At 48.3% G+C, this 25,698-nt stretch overlaps 1 protein-coding gene across 3 annotated transcripts in view; it reads left to right on the top strand.

Annotated features, from left to right (window-relative positions):
* SLC34A2 (solute carrier family 34 member 2) overlaps positions 1–24,963 on the top strand; it is a 158,506-nt gene extending 133,543 nt beyond the window's left edge. Inside the window, exons 1-13 of one of the 3 annotated variants that reach the window (XM_079919655.1) lie at positions 1,446–1,584; positions 10,258–10,372; positions 10,476–10,610; positions 11,659–11,787; positions 13,268–13,411; positions 14,806–14,917; positions 17,646–17,841; positions 18,629–18,724; positions 19,159–19,279; positions 20,442–20,609; positions 22,028–22,144; positions 22,246–22,370; positions 23,939–24,963. In XM_079919655.1, coding sequence (XP_079775781.1) covers positions 10,261–10,372; positions 10,476–10,610; positions 11,659–11,787; positions 13,268–13,411; positions 14,806–14,917; positions 17,646–17,841; positions 18,629–18,724; positions 19,159–19,279; positions 20,442–20,609; positions 22,028–22,144; positions 22,246–22,370; positions 23,939–24,616 — 2,133 coding nt within the window. In that variant the 5' untranslated portion in view covers positions 1,446–1,584; positions 10,258–10,260 and the 3' untranslated portion in view covers positions 24,617–24,963. Of the gene's footprint in view, positions 1–1,445; positions 1,585–10,257; positions 10,373–10,475; positions 10,611–11,658; positions 11,788–13,267; positions 13,412–14,805; positions 14,918–17,645; positions 17,842–18,628; positions 18,725–19,158; positions 19,280–20,441; positions 20,610–22,027; positions 22,145–22,245; positions 22,371–23,938 lie in introns of those variants that run through there. The other 2 variants (XM_079919656.1, XM_079919654.1) reach the window with 2 other exon arrangements.
* The last annotated feature ends 735 nt before the right edge of the window (positions 24,964–25,698 follow it).

Here is a 25,698-nt window from a genome sequence, read left to right on the forward strand (position 1 = left end):
AGGCTGACCTGATTTGATTTCTAGTGCCCACTCTCCAAGCAATATGTCTCAGCCCTTGGACTGATGTGACCAGCATTTGAGTCTGTGGAGAATGACCTCAGAGTCCCAAGGTTCCAGATGAGTCTAATCAAAGCTTCCCGCTCATCTCCCAACACGAGAGGTTCCCAGTGAAACTTTTAACAGTTAACGTGTACTGAGGACTCTTCCTGTGCCAAGTACTGTTCTATGTGCTATAAATATTTTAGCTCATTTTCACAGAGGGGGTTCATTATTTCCATTTTATAGACAAGCAAATGAAGGCAGGGAAAAAGCAAGGGGCAGAACAGGAAACTGGTCTCAGGCAGTTTGACCCCAGAGTTAGTGTGTGTAACCACTGACTTCTCAGCCTCAGGGAGAGCCTTGCTCTGTGGATTCCTGGAAGCAGCACTCCTGACTTTTTTCCCCTTACGGTGGGGAGAACTCTTGGTTTTGCAATGAGACCAACCTAGTTCCAATGGGGCACTTCCACTATTTGTTGTGGGCTACTGGGCAACTCATAAACTTGCTAAGCCTCCCTTTCCTCGGATGTAAAATCAAGACCAGCTGGCAGCGGGAGAGTGCCTGGGTATTGGAATAAAACCCAAGTTTGATCCCGGCTCAGCAAATCCTGAGTAATCCTATGTCATGCTCACTACCCACTCTAACCTCAGCTGGAAAGGGAACCACTCTTACCCCAAGGAAGGCATTGTGTGGGCCCTGGAGGAAGTGTTTGCTCCGCACATAAATGAGCTGCTGCTTTGATAAGTGTCATGATGGGCTCTCCCTGGGACAGGTCTTCTCAAAGCCAGTATGGAGAAACATGTGTGGTCACACAGGGAATACAGGGCACCGCGGAAGGTGAAATAAGGGCCACGGTTTGCCAAAGCCGGGACAGGCAGGCAGGACGTTCTGGCGGTGAGACCAGCCCTCCTCGCCTTTCTCAGCCTGGCTAAGCCAGCACCGACCTGTCGCAGACCCAGGGCTCCAGCTGGCCAAGTGTCTGACTACTGACTCCAAGCTACTAGGGCAGAAAGCGTCCCGGAGCCTGATAAGGCGAACAATCCTGGCTTTGTTTGGAAAGATTTGTCCCTGAGTTTCCAGTTGGCTTCTATCTATGTCTCAACGTCTCTGACCTCTTCAGCCTTAGAGGAGCTAAACTAGAAGGTTCAGGTTCTTGGGGAGGAGGAAGCCGGGGACAGGGAGACCCCCTAAACCGCCTTGGCTGGGATCTCGGGCGGCCTGCGACGGGGCGGGGCGGGCGTGCAGCAGCTGGGGGCTCTGGGCGTGGGGACATTGGCCGCCTTTCGGGAGCGGGGGGCCGTCTGAGCTTTCTCCCCGCAGCCCGGCCGCCTCTTTCCTCGTTGCAGCGGGCGAGGTCACGATGGGCTCATTGAGCCGGCGGGTAAGATGTGCCTCGGCGGCGGCCGCAGGCGGTCCTGGAATGTGCGAGGGGCGTGATGACTGCAGCTGCCGCCGGCCTTTTTGCGCAACACCTTCCTGATATATATCAGCGCGCCGCGCTCCACCTGGGTGCCTGCTCGGGTCCATTACCTGCGCAGAGTGCTGGTGAGTACCGCCGCTGGGGTCAGGGCGCTTCCTCCTCCCTTCTGGCTCTTGAAAGAACCTTAATTCACTTTTAATTTACTTAATTCTTTTAGATCTCCCTCTATCCTGACCTCAAGGAACTTCGCTGGCTTTGGGCTTGGAAGAGAAAAACATAACCTCCCCCAAATTTTCAGATTTTTCTTTTTCTTCTTACTGTTTCTACTTATTGTTGCCGCTGTTGTTATTATTTCAGCTCCTATGACTACACTCTTAGTAGTGGCATACTTGGGGATTCCTACCCCGTAGAATCAGGACTAGTGGACTCTCTTTTTGGTCATTAACTAGCTGTGTGATCTGAGGGAGGTCCCTGTGTGCCCCTGGACCTCAGTTTCTCCCTCTTTACAAGAAGAGGAACAGAATGGTCTGTCTTTTCTTCTGTCTTTCCTTCGCTGAAAATTCCAGGTTTGGGTGGCTGTCCAGTGATGCCATGCCTCCCCCAGTGTGACTTCCACGTGCTACTGTTCTAGTTTGCAGGGTTATTTATCTAAAGTGACTTGCAAGATACAGTCCTGGTTTGCTGGTCCCATCGGGGCAGGCAGCATCAGACAACCTTCCGCTTGTCTGGAAAACAGAGCCCACAGTTTTTCAGTGTTTTCGGAGTCAAGGTACCAGGCTGGCGGGCTGGGGAGCTGTGTGTAAGGTGTGGTTGTGTGGGGGAGCTCAAGCATCTCCAGGTCAGAAAGGGAGGCATGTGGAGTGGAGTTAATTCAGTCTTCAGATGCCCTGGGTAGCTGGTACTGAGGTGAAGAGAGTCTCTCCTTTTCCCTTAATGAGAAGCAACTTTCTCAAACTTGCTGGTTTCACGGAGGTGGCTTGTGGGATTTGTGTTAGCTCTGCTTGCTCCAGCCCTGTTTGACTTTTTCCCTTCCTGGCTCCTGTGCTGGAATTCTTTAACCTGTTGTCAGTTGAGTGTTCTTGAAAAAGTTGTGCCTCATGGCAGTAACCATTGTTTCATATTGTTAAGTGTCTTTGAATCTCTCACCCCTGCCAGGCCAACTAGCTGATAATGATCTCTTTCTCTATTTTTGTAACTTTGGGAACTGCATGCTTTGTAAAGGTTTGGGTGTTAAACTGCCCCCTCCAAAATCCACCCTAAGTCACTCAACTGTTTCACTGAAACAAGTCCCCAGTGGTGGGAGGATGGATGTCTGGGTTATTGCTGTTAGACGTGAGTCAGACATAAATGTGGCCTGAATTCACTTTAATGAAGAAAACATCTCAGGATCAGTGATTTAGAATAAAATTTTAATTTTTAGCTACCTTCCACACCGCCTTCCTCCCGCCTTCCCCCCAACTCCACCCTGGGGACAGAAAGGCAGTATCAGCTGGGAGTAGTCGGGGCATCCCAGAGAATTAATTCATCCCAGTGAATTTAAAAATGCAAAACAGTACAGAAAGAAGGCTGCAAAAAGATTGCAAGATGTTTATAGATGCTTATCTTTTATAAATTAGCCCTTTGAAACCCCTGCCCCCCCCCAAATTACAAAATAATTGATATGGTTATAAGTTAATTGCAGGATTTATTTTAAAATATCATAAATACAGATTGGAAGCACATTATGAAGGAGGGTGTGGTTTGGTAAGAGGGCCTTAGTTTAAAGCAGTAGCGTAAACATCTTTTTAAAATCCTATTAGTGCATATCTTCAAGAGTCTAAAGCCTTTCATCAAGGTAAAACTGAGCCAATTGATTCTCTGTCTCACATGCCTCCGTCCTGCACCACCATGTTCTCTGGGGATTATTTTGCTTTGTGATGGCTAGAGGAAGCTGAAGGAAAGTAACCACTGCCCTCTTGGGAATTTTTGAAGTCTTGGTCATTCTTTCAAAGTAAAAGATAATATTTCTTGAGCACATTGAGAACATTGGAGTCAGAATACCCAAGCTTGAGTTGTCTCTGAAGGCTTAGTGTGATTTGAAGGAATTCATTTCTTTGTGCCTTGGTTTCCTTTTCTGTAGAATGGGGATAACATTGGTACTAAGGTATAACTACTTCAAGCAAATTGACAGGAATACATCAAGTGCTTGTGAGATTCAACAGGTTAATTTGTGAACAGGGCTTACTGCAGTGCCTGACACAAATCACTCAGTAAGTATTTGGCTGGCAGACACTGTCTGCACTGCCCTGCGTGCTGGGAGCTCAAGGTCATTCTCCCTGTGCTTGTGGAGGCCACAGCCCGGTGGGAAAATGCCTGCGTATTGAGGTCTCTCAGCAGGAGGATGCCCCGCGCCTCCTTCCTCCTCTCCCCACTTCTTCAGATGGCCTTGAGCTGCTGCTGTTCTGATCGCAGGTGGCCCCAGAACAGATCCTGGTTGGAGAGGCTCAAACAATGCAGAGCATAGGGGTTGGGTGACTTCCAGGTGCCCTACATTTCCCTGCTGCCCAGGTCTGAGAAGGCTGAGCAGTTTATTTTCCTTGGCCTACAAGAGGCCCTCTTGGCATTGGGTACACAAGTGGATGCAGGAAATTGAGCCCAAAGAGTTATCCGTACAGCCAGCTCAATTATAGGGAGGAGCTTGGGGCGGGGGCAAGGGAGCAGATGTGCAGTCATAGTCACTGATCTTGTGCCTGGGCAATAGAAAACACTCTTCTGGGTATTAGTACCAAACTGCCAAAAGGGATGACTTTACCCTTCTCTCCTTTTGGCAGGTAGCAGGAGAGTGCTAGAGTACAACCTTGGGGGAAGGCGGGGAGAGGGAACAGCTGAATCGGAGGAATAGGGATGGGAGAAAACCTTTGGAGGGGAACACAGGCTCCAAGGACCCCTCGGGCCCCCAAACCCCTTCCCAAGGGAATCGGGTTCCAGACAGGCTAGTGTCTGCCACACCCCTGGGAGCAGTGGCCTCAGATTCAGGCTACATCTTCTGTCTGGCCAGTGCCTACTAAAAGTCTTGGCATATGCCGAATCCACGCCTCTGGCATGCCTGAGCCTTTGTAGGGAATCAGCAGCCTGCCGTTAGAGCATCTTAGCTGGCATTTCCAGCTGTCTGAATGACTAGGCAAGAGTGACCCCTGCAGAGGTGTGAGCCCAGCCAGCTATCTCAGACACCTTCAGAGCCCCCATTGAGCCTGGACCTGCGGCGCCTTGCTGCTTTGATGCGGCCCAGAGCATAACTGCTCCTTCCTGTCTTGGCACCTGGCTGAGAGTTCTATCGAAAGCCTCTCTGGCTTTGGAACCAGCAGTCCTGGGTTGAAATCCTGACTAACCCTAGGTAACTGTGGACTTTTTTTTTTTTTTTGGCCGCACCGTGGGGCATGTGAGTCCTTAGTTCCCTCAGCAGGGATCGAACCTGCACCCTCTTCATTGGGAGCACGGAGACTTAACCACTGGACCACCAGGGAAGTCTCACTGTGGGACTTTTAAAATTTTTCTGTGCCTCGGTTTCTTTGTAAACTGGAAAGAAGACTTCCTTATTATAAGATTTAATGAGGTCACAGATCACATAGGACACTCCCCATGGCAAAACAAACGTTAGATCCTTTCTTCTTAGGTGTTTTGGATTCATTTGTCAGCACAAATATTTACCGAGGTCCACTCAGCTGTGCACTGAGATGAAGAGCTTATGCTCTGGGGCAAAGTGGAGTTGAGGCTGTTCATTGTTTGTGATGCAATTCATTTCACAAAGTTCTGAGTGTTCACTCTGCCTGGCACTCTGCTCGGGACCTCACCCACACTCATTAATCAGTTAGCCTCACAACAGCTCAGTGAGTATTCTCCGCATTTTTGAGATGATGAAACTGAGGCTCAGGGTCACACACAGTGAGTGGCAGGGCTCTGCAAGGCCCTCACCTACTGCATGGTTCTCTCTCTGCCGGTGCTATGTGACTAGCAGTGCTATGTGACAAGCGCTAGGGTATCAGCGAGCTGAACAGCCGCCTGGTCTCGGGACTAATCATGGGCCGTTTGCTCCAAGCCCTCCTTTCCTCCAAATCTGCGGGGTGAGCCTACTTGGAGCGCTGGGGCTTTGCTGGCCGGGGAATCCGGGGGAATGGGGCTCCACAGCCACGCTGCCTAATGCAATGGTTGGGTGCCAGGTGGCCTGCATTTCCCCACTTTCCAGGTCCTGAGAAGAGCAACTTGAGCCGGGGCGTGGGGGGGGGGGGGGGGCGTGGTGGTGCGGAGGTGCGGGGTGGGGGAGGGCTGGGAGCCGGCGAGCGGGGGGCAGCTGCCTCAGAATGTCCTGGGCTGGGTTAGATGACTCCTGGTTGCCTGCCCCTCTGGGGGACAGTGCTTCGGTGTGTGGACCTGCACCTCCTCTCCTTACCTGCAGGCGACTAGCACGGTGAATGCCCAGTGAGTGATGGTGGAGTAGATGAATGTACCAGGAAATGAAGAACAGTGGTTCCTCGGTGCCTGTGGGAATTGATTCCAGGACTTTCCCAGAGTCCCGTGTATAAAATGGTATAATATTCGCACATAACCAATGCGATCCTCCCATATACTTTAACTCATCTCTAGACAGATTATTTATAATACCTAATACAGTGTAAATGCTATGTAAATAGTTGTAAATAAAACGTAAACACTATGGAAATAGTTGCCTGTGTGCTGGAAATTCAGCTCTTGCTTTTTGGAACTTTCTGGAATATGTTTTTTCCCCTGAATGTTTTCCATCTGTGGCTGGTTGAATCCGTAGATGCAGAAGCCAAGGATAAGGAGGGCCTTCTGAACTGGATGAGGAGAAATGATTGCTTCCTCAGGGAAAATTTGTAAAGGGGATTTGGGCTTCTGACAAATGGCTGACCTTGGAGTAGGGGAAGCAAGATTTCCAGGAAGGAAGAGTAGAGAATTTCATTAGAAAGTTGCCTTTGCTTCTTGGTGACGCTGATTAATAGTAAATGAGGACCCAGGACCTGGAAGGGAAGGAAGCCAGCACAGGCCTTGCACAGAGGAAGCATTCAAGGTACCCTAGCTTGTGGGATCCCTTACAGCCATATTCTACTCCTTTCTGTCCAGTTCAGTGGAAATGGGTGTCTGCCCATTCTGTTGCTTGTATTATTGTGAATTACTTGGATGTCAGACCATAGACGTGTCTGTTTCTGAGTTCGCTAGACGCTTTGTTCACTTCTTGAAAGAAAATGATTCTGATCGGTCAGAAATCCAGTCACCGGAAACAGTTTAAATAATAGCACCTTACTGCTGATGAGAATTTCCCAGGTGGCACTGCTGTGACATCCTGGTTGCAGCTTCTTGATACAGTTGCTCCATCCAGCAGATCTTGGCCAAGCCAACTTGCATATGGTAATGAGGAACAGCGCTCATCAGTAAGATTCAGGCTTGATTTGTTTCCTGGTCATGATCAATGTGGGTCTAGGACACAGCAGACCTTCTAGGGTTTCCCTCAGCAAACCCTAAATGTTGACTCCTCCATTCACAAATGTACAGTACCTACTATGTGTAGTCTGCTGAATGCTGGGAGGAAAATCCTAACAGGGTTTCTGCCCTCTAAAACTTCAATTCTAGTTGAGAAGGCAGTATAAGTGTGCATAAATGATAGGAGAACAACTCTAGGGTGAATTAAGATTATAAGAGAGAGAAAGATGGTAGAAGGTCGCAATTTCCAAATTTTTCCTTCAGAATGCCCCCAAGAGCAGCGAGGCAGATATTTAAATCCTTGGGGGTCTGTGAGTAAGCCCAGAACAGCCAGTTGCAAGCTCAAAGCAGTTTTTTGTGTTCTGTTTTCTTTCCTTTAATTTTTAATGATACATCTTGCATTTTGTACTATAATATGTCCATGCTCATTTTAGCATGATCCTTGATAATCACACAAGGTTTACAGTATGTCAGTCACTGTTCTGAGAGCTTTTAAAACATGACACACTTGATCATCACAATAACCCTTCATGGGATTCGTCAAATGTAAATCATCCAGTGGTCACATCATTTAACATTCCCTTTGCCCCAATTGTGTGGGTTAAAGCAGTGCTCCAGGAAGATATGTCTGTCACAGCCAAAGATATTGGGGATGTGGCCCATAGCCTCACTGACAGGTGGAGTTGTGTTTAAAAACTGGCTCTGTCACTCACCTACTGGGTGACTTTGAACAAGTTGCTTAAACGTCTTGGAGCTCCAGTTTTTTCCCATTTGTGAATGGCGATGCTCACGACCCCTTTCTTGCCTGAAGACTAAATGACATAATATACGTCAAGCACCAGCACAGCCCCTGGCACCTCTTTGGTACTCATTAAAGTGATAGTTGTTGTTCTCAGAAATCAATTGCAAGGTATTGCAGTAATGTGTGATGGAGTGCCAGGTGAGTCACACCAGTAGGACACATGCTTGAGTGGCTGCAGGAGACTGGATTCAAACTGACCTGTGTCCAAGGCGCTACCATGTGGGACCTTGGGCAAGTTATAAGTCTCCTTGTGCTTGAGTTTCTTCATCTGTATAATGGGAGAATAAAAACACCTCCCCGCACGGGTGGCAGGGAGGTGGGGCACAGCCTGGCTCAATAAGTATTGGCTTTTGCTGGCGAGGCAGGTCCCAGCATACTGCTCAGAAAGTGCACGAGCCCTGTTGTGTGTCAGGCCCTGTGCTGGGTGCTTCTTAAGCTGAAAGGAAAGACCTGGCCTGTGCCTTCCTGGAAGCCAATGACTGCGGGATGTTCCCTGTGATCGCAGAAGTGCGTGCCACGCGCTGCAGCTGCATGGGGGAAGTCGAAAATTTCTCTGGGCCAAACAAATTCACGAAATCCTCTCATGATGGGGACTCACAGAATCAGCTTCTTTTAACTTCTAGCTTTGTCAGTATGAGTGACAGTAACAATACAGGTGTCCTGAACCATTTTACCTTTGTGGGTTTGGGGGTTGGGCTGCATCTCTTAAAAGAATATGGAAAGTTCAGATAGAAGAAAATAATCACAGATAATCCTGTCACCCACTCTGAACCCCATGGAACATTGCTGGTTCCTTACTGAGATCATACTGTGAATGGGACATAAATGTGCCTTTTATTCACCATTCATCTAAAACATTTTCCTGGGTTTTTTTGGTTTGTTTTGCTGGTTCTTTATAACATTTTTAATGGCATGCTATTATGCTGTATGGATGTACCATAGTTAATCCAATAGTTTCCTGTTTTTATTTTTCACTCTGTAAGTTATAGTGCATTTTGGCCTGCATCACATTCATTCATCAACCAATATTTATTGGGCACTGTCAATGTCCCAGGCAGAGCTGTAGACGCTGAGGATGCAGTTATGAGTAAGACAAAGCCCCCTCTCTTGGAAGGGCTTACATTCTGGTAGGCAGGAAATAGATCTATTGAAGAAAAATAGGAAAGGAAACGAATAGACAAAGGTTCTGGGAAACCCTCTCCCAAGAGGTGATCAGAGCAAAGCAGGTCGTTTTGATTTTCTGAGGAAAAAAAAATGTTCCTAGAATCTTTTTTTTTTAATTTTATTTTTTTATACAGCAGGTTCTTATTAGTTATCCATTTTTCCTAGATTCTTAATTCCTAGAAGTGAAATTATCGAGTCAGAGATGTTTGAAAAATGTAGGGCATTTGAGGCATTTCGCCAGCTGCTTTCCAGAGCTTCAGCTGTGCTTAATTCACTGCATCTTCTCCAGAGTGACATATTATACTTGAATTTTTATTTATTTTTTGCTAATCTGATAGTTGAAAGTTATCTCACTGTTTTGGTTTGCATATCTCGGGTCGCTGATGAGGCTGAACGCCTATTCTGTAATAAGTATTTTAGCCACTTGTACTTCCTTTCCTGTGAATTGTTCGTTCCAGTCCTTTGGGCCGCATTGTCTGGTGTGTCAGGACAAGGACTGTGAGTAGTGGACGTCCCGGCTTGTCGGGGGCCAGGCTTCCTCTCCATGGAACTGAGAAAGGCTTTGTTGAGAAAATGGGTTATGAGGAAGTCTCTATCAAAGGCTGGGAAGAATGTAGTTCTGACAAAGGGTCGTTAATCCAGGCAGCATGGCGTAGTAATCATTGCTACTATTTACCGGGCACTTTCTAGGCATCACTATTAATCTCATAACCCTGCAAAGCATGAAGAATTGTCCCCATTTTATAGATGGCTCAGAGGCATAAAGGGACTTGCCTAAACACACACCCACTGAGAAGTGGCTCCTGTGGGATTTGAACCAGATGTAATGTGTCATGCTTCTCATAGAAGACCCAGTAGCAGGTAAAGCAGGTAGAATGTGTATCGGTGTATACATAGACATTAAGTCCACTGGATGAGGTTTGGCGGAGATCTGCAGTTGAACTTGTCCCTTAATGAGCAGCAGGTGGGGAGCCCATAGGAGTGTTGTGAGGTCTTGGTGGTACCACAAGTTGATGACGATGAATGGGTTCGTGTTCCCTTTCAGACTAAGGGAGAGAGTCAAGACAGAGGCCAGGACAGACGTTAGAGCAATCAAAGGAAGATCAACTGATGTATATAGATTTGTGGCTTTGGAAAACTTGGAAACAGCGGTTTGACTTAGTGACAGCCTGGGTGAGCGATTGAGGGAGGCCTGCAGAGGTGTGAAATATGGTGCTTAAGGGTCCATACTTAGAAGGTATAAGGACGAAATCCCTTAACTCCCCGAAATCGTTGCAACCACTGGCCCTTCTTGTCACAGAAACTGAGTGTGCCTCCTTTCAGTGGCTACTTCTGTAAGCTGTTTTCCCATCCACAGACCATGGCTCCTTGGCCTGAGTTGGAAAATGCCCAGCCTAACTCGGATAAGTACATCGAAGGGGTCGCCGGTCAGCAGTCCACCACACCCGCAAAAGGCAAGGAGACCGGCAAAAGTACGTGCCATCCCTCCAGCCCTGGGCTGGCCCCCTGGGAGGACACCAGGAGACCCAGGCTTGGTGTCTCATTCCTCATCGTCTTCCCTGCTTGTTTGGGCAGATGACACCGACACCCCTGTCACCAAGATTGAACTTCTGCCCTCTTATTCTACCATGGCACTGATAGAGGAGCCCACAGTGGTGGAAGACCCCTGGAACCTGCCCGAGCTTCAGGACACGGGGATCAAGTGGTCAGGTAAACGAGGCCAGCCGGGGCAGGCGGGAGGGGACTGCCCGTCGGCAAGGGATTGAGATTACCAGCTTCACAGCGTCCCCTCCTTCGTGTCGGCCTCTCCCTTCCATTGTTTGAGCAAAAGTCCTGGCTAGGGGATGCCACCCAGCTTAAGAGTCAAGCATCCTGTGATGACCGGGGGATGTTTTTGTTCTTTCATTCGTTCATTCAACAAATGTGGGCCGGCACCAGGGTTATAACCAGGCCAGACCCTGCGCTGATCTTTATAATCTATTTTGTGCTGAACCACGTCCCAGGTACTGTTCAGTGCTGCAGATGCAGCAGTAAATAGATGAGGCCCTGCCTCTGAGAGCCCCGGGGGTTGGGGGAGAGGAGTCCCCTCACCTAAATGTGGGCATCAGGGAAGGCTTGCAGAAGACAGACTCTACAGACAGAACAGCTGGGGCGCAGGCAAATGCTGTACTTCTTTTCCAGGCAGGGTGTGAGGTCTGTGCGGATCAGACAGCTGGGAGGGCAAAGGAGCTGGGAGGAAGTGAGAACCACTTGAACAGTGAGCGTCGAAAACAGCCACCAAGGAGGTAGCCTCCCGGGATGTATGAGAGCCCAAGCCGTCCCAGATGGAGTCTGCGATGGCTGCCTTGCGGCCACTTTGTAGAAAGTATTCTGTGCAGTTCTGAAGGTGCTTAGGACAGCCATCATCTCTGACCCCACGCTTAGCAAGGGGCAAGTGCTCTTAACGGCTCAGCAGTGACCCGGGTTCAGCCCAGCACAAGCCTTGCCCGGCTTGGCCTGTGTGTGCCCCAGGGCCCACGGGCCCCTCCTCCCAGAGCCAAAGGCTTTAGAGACATTTCACCACAGGTTTCAATTAAATGGAGTACGGTGGTAATTGCTTTGAAAACTGCAGCCGTGGACACATCCCATCTCTAGGTCTTGTGATCCATAAGATGACAGCTGCCTGGCTGGGAGGGGAGGTGGGGGAGTTCCGAGCTCATTGTCAAACTTCTCAGTGTTTCGGACACTAAAAGCCTCCATGCCTTTTCCCCTCCCCCAGAGAGAGACACCAAAGGGAAGATTCTCTGTGTCTTCCAAGGGATTGGGAAATTTATTTTACTTCTGGCATTTCTCTACTTCTTCGTGTGCTCCTTGGATGTCCTCAGCAGTGCCTTCCAGCTGGTTGGAGGTATGGATGGAAGAGGTCAAAGGTCTGGGTTGGGGGTGGTGTTCTCATTGAATTTGGTTTGGAAAGTCACAGCTCAGCAGGCCCCCTCCAGCTGCAGCCTCCTGGATATTTTAGGACTGGAAGCCACCTCAGATCATCTTGTGAAGTCATGCCCCCATTTTACAGAAAGGAAAACTGAGGCCCACGAAAGAGCTATGACTGGCTGGCTGAAGTGGCTTAGGCCAGAGCCAGGGCTAGAGCCAAGGCCAAGCGATCAGCTCCATGTGTTTGTCTAGGAACACTGGACAGGAAGCTGTTTGGCCTAAAGGTTTATCTGAGGGATCCCTGCTGTCTTTGGGCTTCCCCACCTGAGGGGATTATTGAATAAGAGTGTTCCTAGGCTAAAGCCACTGCTAAAAATCAAAGCTGGCCCTTTGCTGGAGAAGGATAGGGGTCCTGTGCTAGGGGATCTGCATTCAGAGCAGTTGCCTAAACACCTCCCACCACTGAGTGTGGCTGTGGAGGGTGAGGGGACCTGGAAGTGCAATGACCATACGCTTGGTCACCTGTGCATCCCTGATGGGTGACAACAGTAAGAGCCAACACTTTGAATGCCTACTGAAGTAGGCACTTCCAGGGGCATCGTCTTAACCATTCCATCCCAGAAGTCCTTCCCACTTACAGAGGAATAGGCCAAGGCTCAAGAAGGTCACCGCCCCGCACTGAGTTTCACAGCCATAATTGGCATAGTGGGATTTAAACTCAGATCTGGTGACTTGGAAGACCATAGGTTTCTGCACCCCTTGGTGCCTTTCTTGAGAACTCATCTTTGTGACCTGGGAGAACTGGGAAAGTGTGAGGAGCAGACCGACTTGCTGGATGCCACTCTGGTCCCCCTGGTCCAAGGCAGCATCAGTAAGGGGCCTTGCACTCTATCTCAGACAAGTCATTCCACTCTCCATTCTCTGGGCCTCAGTCTTTTTTAACCAATGTATTGGAGGGTGGATTGATGGTCTCAGAGGCACATTCTCAAAAATGACACTCCCAGAATTCAATTATGGGCTAGGGCTAGGGGCTGGGGTCTAAGGGGGTAGATAGAAAAGAATGAGAAGATCCACTTGGGTAAATCTTCTGAATTGGGAATATATCCCAGAGACAAGAATGAGGGCATCAGGAGATGCACTGGCACTCATCGGGCCAAGTACAGAGTTGAGGCCATGTTCATGAAAAGAGAAGACTAGAAGGGGACTTGCTGATGAAAGTGGTTGAAGGATGGGAGGGTGTAGGGTGAAGGAACAAGAGGAACAGGGGTGGATGGGGAACTAGGTCACAGAGGCAGAGTCAGGGCAGCAGAGAAGCACTGGGGAGAAGCCCGAGGAAGCAAGATGCCCAAGATAAAAGTCTGGAGGCTGGTACCTATGGCCAGCTGGTCTTGACCGGAGACTTCTGTTACTCAGCACCCACCTAACCCCCATCACGTGGCCATGGGTTTGTTTTTCAGGGAAGGTGGCCGGGCAGTTCTTCAGCAACAACTCCATCATGTCCAACCCTGTGGCGGGGCTGGTGATCGGGGTGCTAGTGACTGTCCTGGTGCAGAGTTCCAGTACCTCCTCGTCCATTGTCGTCAGCATGGTGGCCTCCTCATGTGAGTCAAGAACCCATGAGCCCAGATAACATTTCAGGCATTTCCCTGTTCAGCTGGGGAGGCTGGGATTTACTCTGAATGTATCCGGGCTTATCACCATTACCTTCTTATCTTGTCTAACTGTGATGTGTTCAGCTTAGATCATAGGCAGTCTCCTGTTTCCCTTCCCATGGCTGAGTCTGAAAATTGGCCCCAAAGCTTGAAGACTCAATTCTGAATTCTCTAGAACTGTGTTATCCTGTCCAGCACCCACTAGCTACATGTGGCTATTTCATTTCATTTATTTATTTATTTATTTATTTTTTGCGGTACGCGGGCCTCTCACTGTTGTGGCCTCTCCCGTTGCGGAGCACAGGCTCAGCGGCCATGGCTCACGGGCCCAGCCGCTCCGCGGCATGTGGGATCCTCCCGGACCGGGGCACGAACCCGCGTCCCCTGCATCAGCAGGCGGACTCTCAACCACTGCGCCACCAGGGAAGCCTCCTATTTAATTTTATTTAACCTTAAATTCAGCTGCTCAGCTGCAAGAGCTATATTTGAAGGGATCGGTAGTCATATGTGGCTAGCGGCTGCCATATTGGACCACATAGATTTAGAACATTTCCATCACCGCTGTCAGGGCTAAGAATAAAACCATGTAATCACATCACACACTGGCTTTGGGGCAACTGAGCTTGGGGAGCTGACGTTCCAAACTTGATCCTGTTCAACATTTGCCCTCGCTAAGTTGAGACAGACCCTCTGGGGTGGACAGTTTGAACTGGTTAATTTTCAGCCCAAACCAGCATTTTAGCTAAAATTAACTAGACTTTTGGAGGCCAAATTAGAAAAAGTTATTCATTACTTCTTCAAAATACTTTCATATGTTAGAACATGTGGCAATATATTAATTTTGTTAGAAAAAGAAATTATTCTGCCATAAATTTGCCATAATAAATACACAAGTCCTTACACATTGTTGGTCTCTTTTAAGCTACCCTTGCATCTGTAATAGGGAGGACAGAGGAATTTAGAAAGAAACTTTTAAACTGGGTCCACAAAAGGGCTTTATGGAGACTCTGAATTCCCTGTAATTAAGTGCTGAAATTTTTTTTATTTCACACTGTTTGATTTTATTTTTAATCCATAGGAATTAGAAATTGAAACTGAACAATATTTTACAGAAAGTAAAATTTTTTACTTATTTTTTGGTACATGTGCATTTTTCTATAGTGAGCTGTCCAAGCTTTTGTCAGATTCACAGCGAGGTACAGACTCTAAAGAGGTTAAGAACTGATGCTTTAGGGGATTGCCAGCCTGAATGTGATCGGCTTGCCTTGGGCCACACCAGGAACACGGCCAAGCTGCCTTCCTCAACTTACTAACTTGATAACTTACTCTTTTCCACCCTCCAGTGCTGAATGTGCAGGCTGCCATCCCCATTATCATGGGGGCCAACATTGGGACCTCCATCACCAACACCATTGTGGCGCTCATGCAGGCAGGAGACCGGAGTGAGTTCAGAAGGTAGGAGGCACAGCATCAGCCTTTGCCACCACCCGTTGGGGTTGACCAGGTTGTCCTAACTACCGTTAACATTAGAGCATGTTTCTTATCCCTAGACCTCTTTAGAAATGGACACAGTGGAGTATGGCTGGGGTTGGGATCACATACTTATCAGTTGATTAAACTCAGCTCCCTGATATGCAGGGCTGGGGTAATAGTATCTGTCACTGCCGTGTTGTCTAAAGGAGTTAACACAATCATACAGATAAATGCTTATCAAGGTGCCTGGCACACAGTCAGGGCTGCCTGAATACAAGTCCTCCTAGAAGCTTGACCTGTGGTGTAAAACAAGGCCAGTTAGAATAGGATTTACTGTCTCACTTAGAAATAATTATTACCTCCTAAAGCTTCCATTTTTGGCCAGCTCAACCCATGCCACTTTTTCTTCTTCACTCACATGCCAATAAAAGGCAACATAGAGCCTTTGTGAATGTGTAAGATCTAAAAATGGGGTAGGATAAATACAGGCAAAGGAAACCCTTTTCTTCCAAAAGTTTCATGTGAAAATTAAGCACATTTCCCAGCCTCTCTTCTAACTGGTGATGGGCTCTTTCCACAGCTTGTTAAAATAGAGAAGCAATCCCCATCCAAAAAAACCAGACACTCTAAATTGAAAAAAATATGTGCCCCAAATGGTCATATCATCATTATTTACCAAGATATGGAAGCAACCTAAGTGTCCATCAAGACATGAGTGGAAGAGTGATGTGCACACGCACACTCACACACACACACACACACACACACACACACAATGGAATACTTCTCAGCCACAAAAAAAGAAAGAGATTTTGTCATTTGCAGCAACATGGATGGACTTGGAGGGCATTTTGCTAAGTGAAATAAGTCAGACAAAGAAAGACAAATACTATATGATACCACTTATATGTGAAATCTAAAAAATACAACAAACCAGTGAATATAACAAAAAAGAAGCAGATTCACAGATATGAGAACAAACTAGTGGTTACCAGTGGGGAAAGGGAAGGGAGAGGGGCAAGATAGGAGTAGGGGAGTAAGAGGCACAAACTATTAGATATAAAAGAACCTGGAAGGACGTATTGTGGGGAATATAGCCAATATTTTATAAGAGCTATAAATGGAGTATAACCTTTAAATATTGTGAATCACTGTATTGAACACCTGTAGCTAATATAATATTGTACACCAACTATACTTCAACTGTGGCATCAGACATCTGTGGCATCAGACAAATGACTGGTTGGCTGGGGGTCAGCTAACACCATCCCTCATCCATGGGTGGCAGTGGATGTCCTCAAAGACATTCATTTTCCCTCAACCATGGCTAAAGTCTGGACCCTGAAGAAATGTTCTGAGGTCTAAATAATAATACACATTACCCAGGGTGTTTGCTAATTTGATCTTCTCAAGGAGCTAAGCAGACTTTTCTCTGCCCCATTTTATTAATATAGGAACACAAAGAGGTTAAGTAACTTCACTGAGGGGCATAGCTGGGACTTGATCCAGGTTTTCTTATTGGAAATTTTGGGTTCTTTTCACTGTTACGCTAATTTTTACCTCTGGATGTATAAATATACGATCTATGGAAGTGCCTGCGCATAGGAATATAATTGGCTTAGCTCACCCCCTGTTTGGGATATTTAAATAGATTGCTTTCAGTAACATCTTTGGAAATGTGTATTATTCTTTTCTGGTAATTTTTTCCTGGATAGATTACTGTATCAAACACACCTATAAGGCTCTTTAAACATTTTGCCAAACTACAAAGAAATATTTGTATCACTTTGCATCAGCAGTGTATGAAAATGTCTTAAATCACCCTCTCCAGGAAGAATAAGTTAACTTTGTAAAATATTGTAAAATATTAGTTAAAATGGTATGTGAAAATTTGTACGTGCAAATAAATAAATTGCAAATTTCTTTTATTACTGGTGAAGTTAAGCATTTCCCCCTACATGTTTAATAGCTTCTGTCCCTTCATGTCCCATCTTCTATTTGTTTTGGGTATTTCTTGACATGCAGAGTTTTTTTAAAGGAACATTTTTTCATTGAGGGGAAAAAAAACTATAGAGTTTTTTTTTAATCTGGAGATAGGTAAGATGGAATTCAGAGGGAATCAGTGAACCTTCTCCGGTAGATGCAAATTGTAGTATATATTAGCTTTGTTTTCTGTAGAGACTGTTCAAATATTTGATCAAAGTCTCAAGATCTTACAGTTAAGAATTCAGTTGTGTAGAAGGCTCTGATAACCTTCATACTGGCCCCCGCCTTTCCAAAATGAAGGTCGTCTTCCATATGCATGATTTGAAACTGGTCTTGATGAAGTTTTCTCAAACAGTGCTCCATGAACTAATAATTGCAGCCAAAACACATCTAGTTCCCTTTTCCCCAAGCAGAGCAAACTGTGTACTGTCTGATCTGGTGGGAAAGGTTCTGCCGGACAGTGGGAGACAAGGGTCCTGGACCCAGTGCTTCTGCAGTGGTCTTCAATTCCTGCGTACTCGCTGGCCTTCAGTTTCCTCATCTGTTGAATGGGGATCTTCATACCACTCACTTTGGGGATTGCTGTGAGAACAAAAGTGAGACTGTACACCTCTATGCACTCAGATAGGTGGCACCTGGCCAGTGATACAAGTGATGACCTGCCTAGATGGTGCCCAGTCGCTTGTTGACTAATCTGGCTCGGGATGGGGTTCGCCTCCTGCAGGGCCTTTGCAGGGGCCACCGTCCATGACTTCTTCAACTGGCTCTCTGTGTTGGTGCTTCTGCCTCTGGAGGCTGCCACCCATTACCTGGAGCGCCTGACCAACCTGGTAGTGGAATCCTTCAACTTCAAGAATGGAGAGGATGCCCCGGAGCTTCTGAAAGTTATCACAGATCCCTTCACGAAGCTCATTATCCAGGTAACTCGCCTTCCTGCAGAGAGGGAAAGGCCCCAACACCCTCCCCTGCTCCCCCCTCACCGGGCTGGGGTGGAAGAGATGGATGAGGGTCTGTAAAAACTGCCCTTTGGCTGCCTCTGAAAAAAGCCAAGGGAGGCAGAACTTCAGGGACACCCAATGAGATGGAGTCATTGGCCTTTATTATCGCCTTGATTTCAACAAGTGTATCATCTTTATTAGGATGGGGGCAGGTGGCGGGGGTGAGCGCTTCTCTAGACTCAAGGACTCTCTACTGGACACCTGGGTGCTTTGTTCCCACTACTGGCCTCAGCACCCGTGGGCTCACTGATTCAAGTAGCACCCTGCTCCCAGCCAAAGAGGAAGAGTTTACTGCCTTTCCTTCCATCTCACCCCTCTGCTCACTAGGGTCTGTCCATATTATTGAAATAAATGAAAGGAGGCTTTGTGGATGTTGCCTTGGGGAGAAGGAGCCAGTTTGGACCTTGCCCTCTCACTCTTACCTTCTGTTTTTCTTCTGTCATTCAGTCATCTGATGAATATCTACTGCATGCTTCTTAGATACGGGTTCATTGTTCATACAATCATTCATTTATTGAACACCCACTGACATCTGGGTGCTGTGCTCTGCCCTGAGAGTGCAGATAGAGTGAGTCCCAGCTCACGCCTTCAGTGCAGTTCACACCCTCACAGTCCGGTTCACATCCTCAGCTCCTTTTAACAGCTTAACATCTGTCCCACATCAGTTCTGAGAACGTGCTGACTCTCTTCTGTCCATTGCTTTCCTCAGCTGGATAAAAAAGTTATCAACCAAATTGCAATGAATGATGAAACAGCCAAAAACAAGAGTATGATCAAGATTTGGTGTAAAACTTTTACCAGCATGGTAAGTTTCTGAGAATATTGCTGGGTGGGTGAACGCTTGCATCTGTACTTGATAAAGCAAGATCTTGCATTTAGATTGGGCATATAAAAGGTAAGGGGAAAGAAAAATCAGGGATTCCTGAAAAATCAAAACTAGCCAGTGAGAATCCTTAAGTCCTTGAATGCTAGATGGGATGGACAGCATTATACAGTAGGACAGACAGAACCAGCCCACATCATGGACCCATTATTCCTGGCTTGTTATTCTCATGTCTCCTGGCTTACCTCTGGCTGCCTCCTTGCTTGCATTTATGGAGGGACCCATGGAAGCAATTCATCATACTTACGGTGCACGAATTGTTATGGGTCTCCCCTGACGCCTCGCATTTCCTGCCATTCCCCACCAGAAATGAGTGTTATGGACTATACATAGCATTTCTCATGTTTGCCACCCAGACTGAGAGGAATGTCACCGTCCCCTCGCCTGACAACTGCACCTCTCCTTCCCTCTGTTGGACGGATGGCTTGCACACCTGGACCATCAAGAACGTGACCCACCAGGAGAACATTGCCAAGTGTGAGTGAAACTCACAGAGCGTCAGCTGCCAGGACAGGCTGTCTGGGGTGATGATAGGTGTTGCCTCTCTGTGCGGAGCCCCAGTAAGTGAAGGAAAGAAGGGCAGTGAGATTCATTGAACACCAGTCCTACACTGGCCAATAAGCTGTGAGCTTTCACAGCAGAGGAAACTAAGGCTTAGGGACAGGGGACAGGCCCAAGGTCCCCCCGTAAGGGGCAGAACTAGGACTTGGTATTCAGTTCCTCTGGCAGTTCCAGACGGATTCAGAACTCCTCAACAGATACCAGAGTGGTCCTTCTATGTGCTTCAGTATCCCTTTGGCAGTACCTCTAGGGAGATGACAGCCTGATTTGAAGGAGATGTGGGGCACACACAGAACACATTCCCCCTCAAGTCATGAGTCCCTACGGTACAGCAGGCCCCATATAGCAGGGCTATAGCACTGAACAAAGCAGTGTGCTTGCATGATGCTCCAGTTCTTTAAGAAGCTATACTGTTGCCTCTGGACTCTTTTACGGCCCTGACATTAGTTCTTCTAATTATTTATTCCTTATATACCCATTTGCGTATCTCTGCTTCTCCTCCTCTCCGTGCACCCCACATTAATTCTGAGCCATATACCTTAATACTCCAGGTGTGCTTTACCTCACAGAATCAAGTGAACGTATCACCTCCCATGTTCTAGGTTCTATAGATCCATTGATATAAGCATGTTTTTCTGGAATCATCATGGGGACACACAGGGATTTTTAAAAAACACACAGAGTTTGATAATTAACAATAGCTCCCACTCTGACTTGCCCATCCTACCCCACCTTGCTCCTCAAATACTTTGTGGTAGGCATCCTCATTATCATGAGTAAAACACAACATGGGATTTAGAGGCAGAAGAATGGGGCTGGAAACCTGGGTCTGCCCCTGGATTTCACTACATCTTCACCCTCATGAGATCCCATTGGCCAGAACATAGCCTCAGGGCTACACTTAGCTGCAAGGGAGGCTGGAAAGTGTGGTCTTTATTCTGGGCTGCCTTGCTGTGTGTCAAGCTGACAACCAGGATTCTGTTACTCTGAGACGGAAGGATGCTGGGGAATAAGTAGCAATCTGTGGCTGTCAAGGGTTCCATGCCCTCCTAACGAGGGCATTCTGTGGTCTCTCCAGGCCAGCACATCTTTGTGAATTTCAACCTCCCGGATGTTGTCGTGGGCACCATTCTGCTGGTAGTCTCCCTGCTGGTCCTCTGTAGCTGCCTGGTCCTAATTGTCAAGCTCTTGGGCTCTGTGCTCAGGGGGCAGGTAGCTGTTGTCATCAAGAAGACCATCAACACTGGTAAGCACACTGCCCCCCATTCTGGACCTTCTAGGGGATAGTGAGTCACTGTGGTCCCTCCAGGGGCGCTCCTTTTGATTCTCCTCTAGCAGTGGCCTCTGCATGGAGTTTCTCTCTGGGCTTTGGTAAGTTGCGGAAGTTAAGATGCCACTCACCCTTGAATCTTCCTTAGTGTCTTGGGTGGAGCCTGGGAAGAAGGCACAAACTTCCATCAGATGTTTGCAAGGTCCTGAGAGAGAGCCAGTTCATATCCAGAGAGCTGTGAGCTGGGCCTTCCTTCCTGGCAGTTTCCCTGTTTGCCCAGGACTTTACTGGGTCTGTCAGGATACCTTAGGAAAAGGTTAACAGAAGTCCACTATGGTCCCTACTTCCCTTCGACTCTTGGGAAGAAAATGTGGTTCTGGATAAATACGTCAGCATTTTGAGGCAGGCAGTCAGACTCCATTGCTGAGAATGGCATCCTGGCCAATGAAAATATACCCTGTAAACTCTCCCTGTGAAATGGGGCCGAGGATATCTACTTCTCAGGGTTGTCATGAGGGTGAGCTGAGTACCCGTGCCCTGGATGCTTGCCGGCCGTGCGGGGCCTGATCCTGTGCTGGTGGTGCCGAGGGTGGGGTCTATAGGGCTTCCAAGCTGCTTCATATCCTCACTGCTCTTTTAGGTGGAAACAAAGGTGGAGGGTATGCAGCTTTGGGAGACCAGGACAGGAGGAAAGATAGAGGTCTGAATGCTCCAAGTGCTTTGTCGTTATTCAGCTGCTGTAGCAAATTCTTGTAGGCTGGGTGGCTTAAACAACAGAAATTTAGTTTCTCACAGTCCTGGAGACTGGGAGGTCCATGGTCAGGGTGCCAACACAGTTGGGTTCTGGTGAGGACCCACTTCCTGGTTTACAGATGGCCGCCTCCTCAGTGTGTCCTCACATGGAAGAGAGAGTGGAGAGGAAGCAAGCTCAGCCTTCTATAAGGGTACTAATCCACTCATGAGGACTCCAACCTCATGACCTAATCACCTCCCAAAGACCTCACTTCCTAATACAATCACATTAGGGGGTCAGGGTTTCAACATATGAATTGCGGGAGGGGGGAACGACACAAACATTCTGTCCATAACAGATGGGTTCAGCATTTAGAACTCCAGTGAAATGTATTTTTGTCTTCATAACATGTACCCACATCCTTGGTTCTACCATCTGAATATGCAAGGTGAAAGGATGCTGAAAATCCAATCTGCAATTTCAGACTTGGTATGGGGTGGGGAGGATTTTACACAACTTGGTATGGGGTGGGGAGGATTTTACACAACCTCAACCTCTGGCCAAGCCGTGCCCCCTGGGTCCTGTGGAGATGCCAGCTGGGCCTCCAACCCATGCCTTCCCCAGAAGGATTGTGACGCATCTCTTATCCTCTGCATTCCAGATTTCCCTTTCCCCTTTGCCTGGGTGACTGGCTACCTGGCCATCCTTGTGGGGGCGGGAATGACCTTCATCGTTCAGAGCAGCTCTGTGTTCACGTCTGCTATGACCCCTCTGATCGGTGAGTTTCTCCCTGGGTCTCCATCTGGCCAACATTACCATCTTCTGTCATCCTCTGGGACTAATGCTGTGGGCTTTGTATTTTCACCCCCCCCCCGCCAGGTATCGGTGTGATATCCATTGAGAGGGCGTATCCACTCACGCTGGGCGCCAACATCGGTACCACCACCACCGCCATTTTGGCCGCCTTAGCTAGCCCAGGCAGTACTTTGAAGAGCTCGCTCCAGGTCAGGAAATGCTGCATGGGGCAGGGGCTCTGTGGGTGGGATCCAACCCTATCCATGGTCTTGTAAGCAGATGGTGTTTAACCAAGAAACCAAGCCAGGCTTTTCTCTATTATGTCCAAAACTCTGATGTGGAGAAGCCGCGGAGAGACAGATTTGAGAACAAAGCCATCTACTCTTTAGAGTGGTAGTCAGACTCCCATCACCAGTGGTTGTTTAGACAAAGGTGGGGTGGCCATTTTACTAGAGGTGGAATGGGTATTCAGGAAGCATAGATACCACTTCCCGTCTCCTTGCCCTCCTCTTGGTGGACTCTGACTGGGCGCTGGGAGGTCACCTGTGTCTTGAGCCTGGCATTGAGAAGAATCAGGGGGACCTGCCTTGCCTGGATCAACTAGATGCCCTTGGGCAAGATGACCTTTGGTGTTTGAATCACTGTGCCACCATTTACACATGAAGTGCCCTTAGGTGACCTAACGTTTGAGCATCAATTCCCTCGTCTGAAAAACGGGAACCATAATCCCTAGCTCATTAGGATTATTATAAGGATCTGATGAGGCACTGTCTAAAGCCATGCTGTTGATAGAAATATAGAGTGAGTATAGAATATGTGAACCACCCACGGAATCTGAAATTTTTTAGTAGCCACAGTTTCGAAAGGTAAAAAAGGAACGGGGAGATTAATTTTAATAATGTGTTTGATTGAACCCATTATCATTTCAACATGTAATTGATCTAAAAATATGGTGATATTTTACATTCCTTTTTGGATGAAGTCTTTGAAATCCAGTGTGTATTTTATGCTTATGCCACATCTCAATGGATCGTGGCTAATGTATCCTACAGGGCTGGTCCGAAGCCCTTAGCATCATGCTTGGTACCTGGTGGGCACACCTAGCAAAGTGCAAAGTGCATGGCCTCTGGAGACAGGCTACCTGGGTTTGAATCTCATCTCCCACCTGTGTGACTCTAGGAAAATAGCTTGACCTCTTGGTGCTTCAGTTTCCTCCTACATGAAATGGAGATAATGTTGCCAACTCAGGGTATTTTTTGAGGATTGAAGTAATCCATAAAAGTGCTTGGAATTGTCACCTCCCCCATAGTAAGTGCTCTATAAACATCAGCTGCTGCTGCTATTATCTTTATTAACTGTAGCCATCTTTCCTTGTCTCTCCCCTCCCTGAAATAGGGCCACTGAGCCAAGAAAGCCAGCTATCTTGCACACCTTTCCTTCTGCCCCACCAGCTCTTAACTGCTCAGCTGGAAGCAGCAGTGTCAAGGCACTGGGTGGCAGCGGGCACATTCATGAAGTTCATTGTTAGATTTGGCCTAAAGGACTTCAGGCCCTGAAAACTGAGCTGTGATTCAGCCTGTCACCTCCCTTGCCCTCCCTCGCCCTCCCTCCCTTACCCCCCCAGACACATAGTAGGACCTCAGGTAATATGGGTCCCACTCTGGGCTGAGCTATGAAGACGAGGAAGACTCAGACCTCCGCTGCTAGACGACGCCCTCTTCTCCCCGACCCCACTGTGCAGCAGAACCGTTCACCTGTCCAACCTCTTGCGTTTCAGATTGCCCTGTGCCACTTTTTCTTCAACATCTCAGGCATCTTGCTGTGGTACCCAATCCCGTTCACCCGCCTGCCCATCCGCCTGGCCAAGTGGCTGGGCAGCATCTCAGCTAAGTACCGCTGGTTTGCCATCTTCTACCTGGTCACCTTCTTCTTCCTGATCCCTCTGGCAGTGTTTGGCCTCTCGCTGGTGGGCTGGCCAGTGCTGGTGGGTGTGGGAGCGCCCATCATCTTTGTGGTCTTTCTGGTGGTGGCGGTCGGGCTCCTGCAGTCCCGCTGCCCGCGCGTCCTGCCCCAAAAGCTCCATAACTGGAACTTCCTGCCGCTGTGGATGCACTCGCTGAAGCCCTGGGACAAGCTCATCACCATGTTCACCAGCTCCTGCCAGAGCCTCTGCTGCCGTGTCTGCTGTATGCTGTGTGGCTGCCCCAACTGCTGCCGCTGCAGCAAGTGCTGCCGCGACAGCACGTACTGCCGCGGCAGCAAGTACTGCTGCTGCAGGAAGTGCTGCCGCTGCAGCAAGTGCTGTGAAGACCTGCAGGAGGTGCAGGACGTCCCCATTAAGTCTCCCGAGGCTTTTGCTAACATGGCCATGGACAAAGAGGCCCAGGACAGGGTCCCCAAGTCCGAGGTGGATGCCTCGGGCACCAAAACCATTTCCAGCATCACAGCCTTGTAGGTAGGAGCTGCCTGGAGGCCGGAGGAGGACCCCACCTCCACCTCTTCCTCCACCTCGGGAGGATTTGTTCCCCGTTGAGAAATGACATCCGTCCCGACTCTCATTCCCTGGCCCAGCGTATCAGCCCGCACAGTAGTTTCATCTCAGCCCCATGCTCCCTGGGTCTTCCAGGCCTGGAAAGGCGCAGAACAACACTGAAAGAGAATTAGATAGTGAAACCTGGCCAGAGAGGTGGTCACACCCGCTGCCACACACAGCTGGGTTGGTCAGTAGGACTTTTTTTCAGACCATCCCCTTGCAAAGGAAAAGCCCCAAGGGAGGAATTGATGGCAGCTTCTTTGTCAAAGGCACATATACACGTACACTTTTCTTTATTATGATCCAGCTCAGACTTCTCTGTTTTACCAAAGACCAGCTTCAACCAAGAGCAGTAGCCCCATGTGTCCCAGAGCAGCCCGATTCAGGGGAAATGGTGTAATTGTCGGGGACTTGGGTGAAGACCATAGATGTGGACCTTTCCCCCTTCTCAGTGCTCCCCACGTCCCCTGTCAGGGTTTTCTCACCCGGGCAGGGAGGGTTAGTCCCAGTAGTTTACCTGCTGTGCCCTCAAGTTTCCAGGATGGGAGCCACATCTGAGCTACAGAGAGGGTCTCAGAGAGCTTTGGCTCACCCGGCGCTCCAGTCATAAGAAGAGAGTGGTCCTATCCCTGAGCTGGCAGATGGAGGATGAGAGCTGGGAAATGGGGAACGTTTGGGGGAGATGTTTCATCTGCCACAAAGGCCTCGGGTGCTTCTGAACCTGGCTAATTTAGAAACCAAATTGGCAGACTTTCTGGCTAAAGCTTAGTGCTGATAAAAATCATCCCTGCTGAGTCTTTCGGAATAAGATATGCAGGTTCTGAGTCCCCTCCACTGTGCCCCCTTGAATCATAGGAAGCACCTGAGCATGGAACAGCTCTGTGCCTCTCTCTGTCCTGTGCAAGATGACTGTCTGGGTCAGCTTTCGGTGATCAACTTCTGTCCATACATCCACCCACCTGTCCACCCATCTAAGCCAGGACCTCTTTCCCAGCATTCTCCCA

The sequence above is a fragment of the Stenella coeruleoalba genome (assembly GCF_951394435.1).
Source record: "Stenella coeruleoalba genome assembly, chromosome: 4".
NCBI classification, from domain to species: domain Eukaryota; kingdom Metazoa; phylum Chordata; class Mammalia; order Artiodactyla; family Delphinidae; genus Stenella; species Stenella coeruleoalba.